At 48.3% G+C, this 10,000-nt stretch overlaps 1 protein-coding gene across 3 annotated transcripts in view; it reads right to left on the reverse strand.

The window, feature by feature from the left end:
• The window catches only part of LOC123516347 (trithorax group protein osa-like), a 76,747-nt gene that overhangs the window by 28,363 nt on the left and 38,384 nt on the right, over positions 1-10,000 (reverse strand). For all 3 annotated transcript variants that reach the window (XM_045275622.1, XM_045275620.1, XM_045275623.1), the window contains one exon: positions 4,352-6,332. In XM_045275622.1, coding sequence (XP_045131557.1) covers positions 4,352-6,271 — 1,920 coding nt within the window. In that variant the 5' untranslated portion in view covers positions 6,272-6,332. The remainder of the gene's footprint in view (positions 1-4,351; positions 6,333-10,000) is intronic.

A 10,000-nucleotide genomic window follows, 5' to 3' on the forward strand; every position in this document is an offset into this window, starting at 1 on the left:
ACAGTGAGGGCAAGAGGGACGTAACACAGTCCCGCACGCCCACCTGTGATTCTCGCCCTTACAGTGGGAGGGAGTAAGGGCGGGAATGGTTTAAAAGTTGAGCCGTGTGGGTTGTGACCTTCATGCCTCGGTCCCGTCAAAAGAAAGATCTTTATTTCAAATTTCATAGGATTTTTTTTATATATCATTTTTTTCCTCTCTTTTAACTTATTTTTACGGTCTCTCTCTCTCTCTCTCTCTCTCTCTCTCTCTCTCTCTCTCTCTCTCTCTCTCTCTCTTTGGAATCAATTATTTTTTTCTCACATTTTCTAGAACTTATTTTTACGCTCTCTCTCTCTCTCTCTCTCTCTCTCTCTCTCTCTCTCTCTCTCTCTCGTTACCTGGCGGGAGGAAGCTACAACTCAATTCAGGTCAAATTAAAATTACAGGTGTTTCTAATTACCTCAGTAGGGCTCGCTAATGATGCCGTAACACCTGGCCTCTGTGTGTGTGTGTGTGTGTGTGTGTGTGTGTGTGTGTGTGTGTGTGTGTGTGTGTGTGTGTGAGAGAGAGAGAGAGAGAGAGAGAGAGAGAGAGAGAGAGAGAGAGAGTGTGTGGCCTTGTTTTTATCGTGGGTGGATGTTTAGTACGTTTGTATAGACGTTTCCTCTCTCTCTCTCTCTCTCTCTCTCTCTCTCTCTGAATGGAAAGAAAATAAAGTAAAATAAAAACAAATAGCGGTGAAAGAGAAAACGAATAAAAATAAACGAAAAAGGTAAAAAAAAATAAAATAAACAAGAATGAGGCGAAAGGAAAAAGAACAAAAATAATCGCATTTGGATCCGGAGCTTTAGCACACACACACACACACACACACACACACACACACACACACACACACACACACACACACACACACAGCTGTTCAATCGCTGGGTGGGAAAGTCCTCTCTCTCTCTCTCTCTCTCTCTCTCTCTCTCTCTCTCTCTCTCTCTCTCTCTCTTAAAGCTCTTTTATACTCTCCTTTCAACTTGGCTCTTTCCCTCCTCCTCCTCCTCCTCCTCCTCCTCCTCCTCCTCCTTCTCTTCTTTATCCGTTTTCTTCATTTTTTTTCCTGCTTCCTTCCTTCCTTCTTCACTACTTTCTCTTTTTTACTTCTCCATCTCCATCAGTCTTTCTTTTTCTCCTCATCATCCTTTCATCTCTCTCTCTCTCTCTCTCTCTCTCTCTCTCTCTCTCATTCTCTCTCCCTCCTCTTTCAATTTAATATATTTCCTTTCCTCTCTTGTTCTTCCTTCCTCTCTCTCTCTCTCTCTCTCTCTCTCTCTCTCTCTCTCTCTCTCTCTCTCTCTCTCTGTTTACTTCTGCCTACCTCCCCTCTTCACTCCCTGTCAATACTCCTTCCTCTCTTCCTCCTCCTTTCCTTCTCCAGTCCTCTTCCCCTTCTTTTGTATTACATGATCCTCTTTTTCCCCTCCTCCCATCTCCCTCTTTCCCCTCTTCTTCCATATTTCCTAGCCCTAACATTCCCCTCTTCCTCTTCCCCTTCCTTTTAAATTTCCAGCCTTTCCTCATCCCCCTCTTCTTCCTTCCTTTCCTTCCTTCGGCTCTTTCGTATTTTCTGGCTTTAACTGCCCCTAGTCCTCTTTTTCCCCTCTTTCTCTTTTCTTCTCATCCTTCCGAACATCTACGATTTTCTGCTTTCCTTTCTCTGCTCGCCCTTGTCCATTTCCTCTTTTCCTTGATTTTTCAGGTAATTTCCTTTTATTTCTCCTTCACAGTTTACTCCTTTTTTCCTTTCGTCCTCTCTGTCTCTTCTTCCTGATTGCTTAGTCCTAATTTTCCCTCCTCTTCCTCCTCCTCGTTCTTATTTTTCCTCGAGGTTTTATGATTTCCTGCTCCTCTCTTTTTACTCTTCCTCCTTCTTCCTCGTTTCCTCTTTCTTTCTTCCTCTCTGCTCCCTTTTATTAACTTTCTGGTACTAACTTTCCTTTACGCTTACTCTTTTTTTTATTTTCTCCCCTTCTCTTTCTCTTCTTTTCGTCTTCTCTCTTTCTCCTTCAAATTTTCTCACGTCAACGCCTTTCTTTTCTCCTTTGTCTTATAAATTCTTCCTATTTCTCATACTGATACTTTTATTCTTTCTCTTTCTTCTTCCTTGTTTTCTCTTCCTTTCGTCCTTTCTTATTCCTCTTCCTATTTTTCCTGGCGGTAACTTTTTCCCTTCGATTTCTGTAATTCCTTCCTTCCTCCTCCTCCTCCTCCTCCTTCCCGTTTTCTCTTCCTTTCGTCCTTTCTTCCTTCTCTTTCGATTTTCCTGGCGCTAACCTCTCTCTCTCTCTCTTCTCCACCTCCTCCAGCAACACAACCAGCGCCTCCTCCCTCCTCCTCCTCCTCCTCCAGCTGGCAGGGCGCTACCTCAACTCAACGGGTGCTTTGCGTCACTTAAACAACCAAAACAAGCTCCCACAGAGACACTAGTCCCCGCCAACCCAAAACCCTCCCTCCTTTTCCTTCCTTCCTTCCTTCCTTCCCATCTCAATCGAGTTTCTATTCCTCTTTCTCTCTTTCTCCTGTTCATTCTCAATTGCATCTCCTAAAACAAAACTTCCTTCATTTTTCGTTCAGCTCTTTCTCTTTTCTTTTTTCGCCCTCTTTCGCTTTTACTGCCTGGTTGTTTGAATTAATTTTTTTTTCTGTATGTGCTGTAGTAGTAGTAGTAGTAGTAGTAGTAGTAGTAGTAGTTGTTGTTGTTGTTGTTGTTGTTCTTCTTCTTCTTCCTGCACATCGCTTTCCTCTTTCCAGTATTCTTCAAATCCACGCTTCTTCTTTTTCCCTTTTTTTTTTTTTTTTAATTCTTTTGATTTTATGTGAATTAAAAATATTAACCTTTTCCGCCACCTTATTTTTCGTAAGCTTACTGAGGTGTGGCGGTCAGGACGTGAGCTGAAGAGGAAGAGGAGGAGGAGGAGGAGGAGGAGTGTAAGAAAGAAAACAAAAAGCAAGAAAGCAGAAAAGAACGGCGAATAAAGAGGAGAAACTAGGAACATGAAAGGGGAAAAGGAAGAGATGAGAAGATAAACAGGAACATAAATAAAACAAGAAGAAGAAGAAGAAGAAGAAGAAGAAGATACGGAGAAAGGAAAGGAAAAAGAAAATAAAAAGTGCAGAGAATGGCAATGCAGGCGGAGGAGGAGAAAGAGGAAATGGAAGAGGAAAATTACTCGGAATATGAAGATGAAAGAGGAAAAGAAAAAACGGTGAATATGAGAATAAGGAGGAGGAGGAGGAAGAAAAAGAAGAAGAAGAAGAAGAAGAAGAAGAAGAAGAAGAAGAAGAAGAAGAAGAAGAAGAAGGAGGAGGAGGAGGAGGAGGAGGAGGCAAAACAGGAGGATAAGAGTGGGGGGAGGAGGCGGCGCGGGCGTTATTGCTGCAAATGTGAAAGCGATCTGGAAAACCGTTGCGGCCCACACAGTTTTGCGTGCCAATTGAGAAAACAAAAGAGCATCTGGCTGGGAAAACTCCATACAAGACTCCTGCTCCAATTACATTCATCCGGCGGAACAGGCGAGACACACACACACACACACACACACACACACACACACACACACACACACACACACACCTATAATCTCATTCATTTGCCCTCAGAAACAAACGACGCGCGGCCGCCGTCATCTCCGCAGCGGGCTTGTGACGGGCGGCAGGCGGCGGTAAGATTGGATCGCCTCTCACCAAGCGGCTTACCATCCTGATAAATCATCGCCCCACAGCCCCCCTTATCTCCCACCACCCCAGGCCCCTCCCTCCCCTCCAATCCCATCAGCTGGTGGCCCGGGGCGGTGTGACGCAGACTGATTTTAATGAGGTGAAAAGTGTGAGTGCCTCCCCGACACCGCCAGATTGAACCAAGGTATTGGGGCGTGAGGGGGAGGTAGGGAGGAGGAGGAGGAGGAGGAGATGCAGCTCCTCTTCCCCCTCTGCTCCTCTCCTCCACGTAATGAACACCACCACCCACTTGTCACGGGCCGCGGTGACTAATTGGCCCCCTCCCCCCGTGACTGACTGACCGTGTGATTAGTAATGAGATCAGCTAAGTGGTTTTTGCCCGGAAGTGGCGGAAAAACAGGGCCTGAGGGGCGAGGGACGAGGGGCGGGGAGAACAGGAGGAGGATGACCCTCTCAGACTTAGTAAGCCGTTCACGCGCCAGAAGCCATGCAGGCTGCCCCTCCTCCCCTGGGCGCCCTAACGGCCTAGCCTCTCAACCTCACCACCCTCCATCCGCACACATTAATGCCGCGAGGGTTGGGCGGCGGGAACATGCAGCGTTGCGGGGAACGCGCCCCCTAAGGGTTCATGGGTACTTACCGGCTTGGGTCGCTTTGCAGGGGGCGGAGTGTCACTCTTGACTGGGAAGTGTGACAGCGGCGTGGCGGCCCTGCTGGGAGAGGAGCTGGATGCGCGGGGCTCAAGCTTCACTGCAGCCAGAGGGGGTGACGCACCTGGACCCACACCTGTCGCCGCCGTCACCACCACCGCCGCGGGTGCCGGGGTTGGTGTGGTGGGTGTCGCAGCGGCAGCGACAGCAGCAGCGGCGGCGGCAGGAGGCATGGTGGGCGTCACGGGACAGGTGCCCAGAGGCCTCGGGGACGACGCCACAGCCTGGGGTTGCGCGGGCGGCGGCGACGCCGTGCCGTTTAGGTCGTGGCGTCGCTTGTCCTTCTTGTGGGCAGCTCTAACATGTGGCTGCGAGCGAGGAGCGGCCCGACCGTTCATCTCAGCACTACTGCTGCTGTTGCTATTGCTACTGTTCAGACTGCTACTGTTGTTGCTGCTGTTATTGCTGCCGCCAGTACTGTTGCCACCGCTACTGCTGTTGCCGCCGCCGCCAGTGCCAGGCTCCAGCTTGATGTGGGCACCGTTGTGGTGGAGACTGGGCGGGGTGCTGGCCGCCCCGGTGCTGTTCTGCTGGGCCTGCTGGCTGCTGGGCTGCTGGCCCTGAGACTGGGCCTGAGGTGGTGGCGGCGCGTGCTGCTGTTGCTGAGGCTGTTGCTGAGACATGGGAGGGTGCTGGTGCAGCTGCTGGTGGTGGTGCTGCTGCAACGAGGTGGGAGGCGTGGGATGGGGAGGCCCCGGACCCATGTCTGTCTTGACAATCTCGTGCTTGCCTTCACTATTCTTGGTCGTCGGCTTCGTCCTCTTTATCTTCATCTTGAGGCTGTGTTTGTCCTCCGGTGTCTGCTGCTGCGACTGTTGCGTCTGCTGCTGCTGGGGCCCGCTGGAGGTCGGGGTGCCGCTGCCGCCACTGGCGCCGCTGGCCGATGAGGATGATGAGGCGTTGGCGTGGTGGTGGTGGTGGTGATGATGGTGATGATGGTGGTGGTGCTGCGGGGGCGGGGCGGCGGAGCTCATCCTCCCGCGGTCGGCCTGGGCGATGTCGGCGTCCAGGTCAATGATCAGGTCGCCCACGCCCACGTCCCACTCCTGGTCGTCATATTCGAAGTTGGGTGCTTGCTGTCGCGGTCCACCCGTGCCGGGGCCCTGCTGCGACGGTGCAGGGGACTGCTGCTTCTGCTTGGACTGCGGCTGCTGCTGTGGTTGTTGTTGTGGCGCCTGCTGTTGTTGTGGCTGCTGCTGTTGGGGTGGTGGCTGTTGGGACTGCTGCTGCGGCGGCTGCTGCGGCGGCTGCTGCGGCGGCTGTTGCTGCTGCTGCTGCTGCTGCTGCTGCTGCTGCTGCTGTTGCTGCTGCTGTTGTTGCTGCTGCTGCCCTGACTGGCCACCTGGGGCCCTGTGTTGCTGGGGAGGAGTCGCGGGGGAAGGGGAGCCCTGCTGCCGCTGGTAATGAGATGGCTTGGGCGGTGTGGGTGGCTGGTGCTGCTGCTTCTGCTGCTGGTGGGACTGCTGCTTGCTGCTCTGCTGGGGCGGGGGCTGCTGATGGTGGTGCTGGGTCTGGTGCTTGCCTTGTTGGTGGTAAGGGAGACCCTTCTTCTGCTGGTACGCGCCGCTGGGAGCCTTCGAGTTGTAGTTTTGCTGAGGCTGCGACTGTTGCTGGTGATGTTTGTTGGCGTGGTGGTGGTGATAGTGGTGGTGATGATGATGCTTGTTGGGTTGTTGATGATTGTGATTGTTGTGGTGGTGGTGCGGGCGGTGGTGGTGGTGGTGGGCGGGAGGCTGGTGTGGGTGTGGGTGGGTGGAGGCACCCGCGGAGCCAGCAGTCGCCCCGCTGAGGCTCGAGGGCGCCTGCTTGTTCCGGGGGGCGGTGGCTCCCTCCAGGGGTGACTCGCGCATTACGGGCGCCCCACCATCACGCCCACGCCCCCCCGCGCGCCCACGCCCTCACGCCCATCACCTGAAACAAACAAAACAAGATTAGCAATTTTCTCTTACAGCTGAGAGAGAGAGAGAGAGAGAGAGAGAGAGAGAGAGAGAGTGAAGTGTTTATGGCGTTAAGTAAAAACAATTACATGCTAGTGGGGATAGAAAAAAAGTTGTTTACCTCTCTAACACACACACACACACACACACACACACACACACACACACACACAGATTGCACTGCAGGTTTCCCGCTGTTGTTCTTACTGATGATAGGGTGATGGTGGTGGTGGTGGTGGTGGTGGTGGTGGTGTTGGTGGGGGTGGTAGCAGCAGCTTTAATTTTCACCCAATACAAGGAAATTAATTACGTGTGAGGACGAGGACGAGGAAATGTACTAGAAAAGAAGTGAAAGGGAAAAAAAAAATGTAGTGTATAAATAGGTGCATAAAGAAAAACTAAGCAAAAAGGAGGAGGAAGAAGATGAGTAATGGCTGGCAGTAATACACGAGTAGGACAAAGAGGGTAAGGAAACGAGAGAGGAAAAATAAGAAGAAAATAAGTAACAATAGAATACTGATGATAATGAGGAAGAGGGAGAGAGAGAAGATTATGAAAAGCAATGGAAGGATGATAATAAAGAAATAACAGAGACAGAGAGGAAGGGAACGGAAGATAAAATGGAGAAAGAAGAAGAAAGAGAAAGCAGAAAGAGAAAGAGAATGAGGAGGAGAAGAGGGTGGAGGGAGAAGAGATAATTTGCGAGTAGTAGCTGAAGGACGGTAATAATAATGATGAAAAAAAAAAGAAAGAAAAGAGAGGGAAGAGAATATGATGACGAGAAGAGGAGCTATGAGATGACAAAAAGACATGAGTTATAAAGAAAAAAAAAAAAAGGAAAAAGGACGATCATAAAAAAAATGCACTAGGAGAACGGGAAGGGTGTAAAGGAGAAAAAGGACGAAAGAGGAGGAAAAACAGAATTATTATAGAACATCTGCCAGACGTATGACAATCCTATTCCTCTCCCTCTTTCTCTCTTTCTGCGGTATGACAACTGCTCCCTCCACGCTGCCGGCAGGGTGAGGTGAGGTGAGGTCCCCGCGGCGGACAGAATGTTGCGACACAGAAGGGGAGGAAGCGACGGTCAGCAGGAGGAGGCATGATAACAAGGCGATAAACACAATGAAATACCTACACTGTCTGGAGGATTAAAAGAATAATAACTTACACTGAGGTTTTATGACAATTATAATCTAGGTTGTCTAGGGATATTTATAATGAATTCACGCTCTTTGATGAAAAATAATGGAATTTGTTTAAGATTTGGCAATTTCTATTAATTTATCTAGAATTCGAACGGATTTTTTTTTTTTTTTTTTTTTGAAGATGTAAGAAAACAATAATCGTTATGTTGTTTACACTGAAAAATTTGTTCTAGTACACGTGGTTTTGAAAGAAAAATAAATACAAATATTTTTTCGTTATTAGTTGAACGATACAAAATACTAATAAATTTATCCAAAAGGCACGAAATTAACAAACTTGCTTGGAATTAAAGCATGATGATGATGATAATAATAATAATAATAATAATAATAATAATAATAATAATAATAACAATAATAATAAAAGTACCTGTTCGTGTTATGAAATCAAAGTATATAAATGGAAATAGAAAGAGGAAATTGAAATAAAAGGCAGAATAGAAAAAAATAAGATACGAGAAATGAAACGCAAGAGTGAATATTGAGAAAGGGGAAAGCTTGTAGAAGCAGCAATAATGGTGAGAGTGATAATGACCATAACTGATGAAACACGGGAAGCGAGAAGAGGCCAGATAATGAAAATAAAAAGAAAAAAAATGAATAAGAAAAAATAATACGAAACAGAATATAAAAATAAAAACAAAACAATTCGTTCCACCAATAAAATGAAAAGAGAAAGATAAAAAAAAAATTCAATAATAAGAAACGTAAAAGAGAAAAAGAAAAAAGATATTAAAATTTTACAAAAGATATTTAAAAGTTTTCTAAGTTCCGAAAGGACAAAAGCAACCCCCCCCTTCCCCTCCTCTCTCTACCACATCCCCTCTCCCCTCTCCCCTCACCCATCACCCATCACCCCCATAACTCTATTGTAACTCTCTCCCCTTCCATCCTCACCTACTCATTCCAATGCTCACCTTTCCCTTTCCCTCTTCCTCCTTCAGTTCTCTTCACTTCCACTTCGTCCTCCTCCTCCTCCTCCTCCTCCTCCTCCTCCTCCTCCTCCTCCTCCTCCTCCTCCTCCTCCTCCTCCTCCCTTTTATCTTTATCTTCCTGTTCAATCCCTCTCTCCTGTTTAATATTTTCCTCCTCCATCTCTCATCTCTTCTCCCTCTTCCTCCTCCACCTCTATCACTTCCTCCATCTCTTCTTCCTCCACCTCTATCTTCTTCCTCGTCATCACCCACTCCTCTTTCGTCTCATCCTCTTCCTCTTTCTCTCTTCTCTTTCATCCTCCCTCCCTCACTCATTCTCTTCCTCCACTTCTGACTTCGATTCCGGGACCATTTACAAGCTCTCTCTCTCTCTCTCTCTCTCTCTCTCTCTCTCTCTCTCTCTCTCTCTCATGCGCCAGCTCACGCACTAAATTTTTTCCTACCATGCATTTCTCGTATTAATTCAGCTCTCTCTCTCTCTCTCTCTCTCTCTCTCTCTCTCTCTCTCTCTCTCTCTCTCTCTCTCTCTCACTTAATGCTACACTTACTTAGCAAACACATCACCCCCACATCTCTCTCTCTCTCTCTCTCTCTCTCTCTCTGCAAACCAACCCACCATACCCAAACGCAACCCACCACCTTAACTTAACCTATCCACCCACCTACCCTCCCATATCCCCATCCTCTCCACCTCCTCCACCACCCTTCCCTCACTTTCGATCCACAAAAAGACCCACATATTTCTCCAGTTATCTCGCATTAAGCATCCGAAGAAATCCACAACAGACACTAATAATGATATGCAAGGATATGTCCCCCGTCAACACCCAGGCACCATATCCACCCTTACGCCAGGAGACCCCAGGGGCGAGAGTTGCGCTACCTTGAATCTCGCGGGGCCGTGAAGAAGGCAAGTTAGCCCTTAGGTACACGGGGCATAGATGCGGTAATAGCTTGTGAGGGGTGGAGTTAAAGAGAGAGAGAACGGGTTTAGAGTTCCCTTTACGATTACTAATGGATTCCGAATGCGAGGAGGAGGAGGAGGAGGAGGAGGAGGAGGAGGAGGAGGAGGAGGAGGAAGGAAAAGTATAAGAGTAAGGAGAACGAGGATAAGGAGAAGGAGGAGGAGGAGGAGGAGGAGGAGGAGGAGGAGGAGGAGGAGGAGGAGGAGGAGGAGGAGGAGGAGGAGGAGGAGGAGGAAGTGCGTTGGTGACAGAAGACGGTGATGATGTCAGAGAGAGAGAGAGAGAGAGAGAGAGAGAGAGAGAGAGAGAGAGAGAGAGAGAGAGAGAGAGAGAGAGAGAGATACAGATGAATATATTTAAGCTCCTATTTCGAAATGCTTTGTTCTCTCATCAGCTGTTATAATGAAAGGCCACAGAGGCGATAAGTTGTGTTTTCATGGGTGTGTTTCTCTCGCTGGTGTAGAAACCTTGTCCAGCTCAACTATCACTGGAATCTGGAAAAACACCCTCGAAAAACAAATAAATTCCACTGGA

The sequence above is a fragment of the Portunus trituberculatus genome, chromosome 40 (assembly GCF_017591435.1).
Source record: "Portunus trituberculatus isolate SZX2019 chromosome 40, ASM1759143v1, whole genome shotgun sequence".
NCBI lineage: Eukaryota > Metazoa > Arthropoda > Malacostraca > Decapoda > Portunidae > Portunus > Portunus trituberculatus.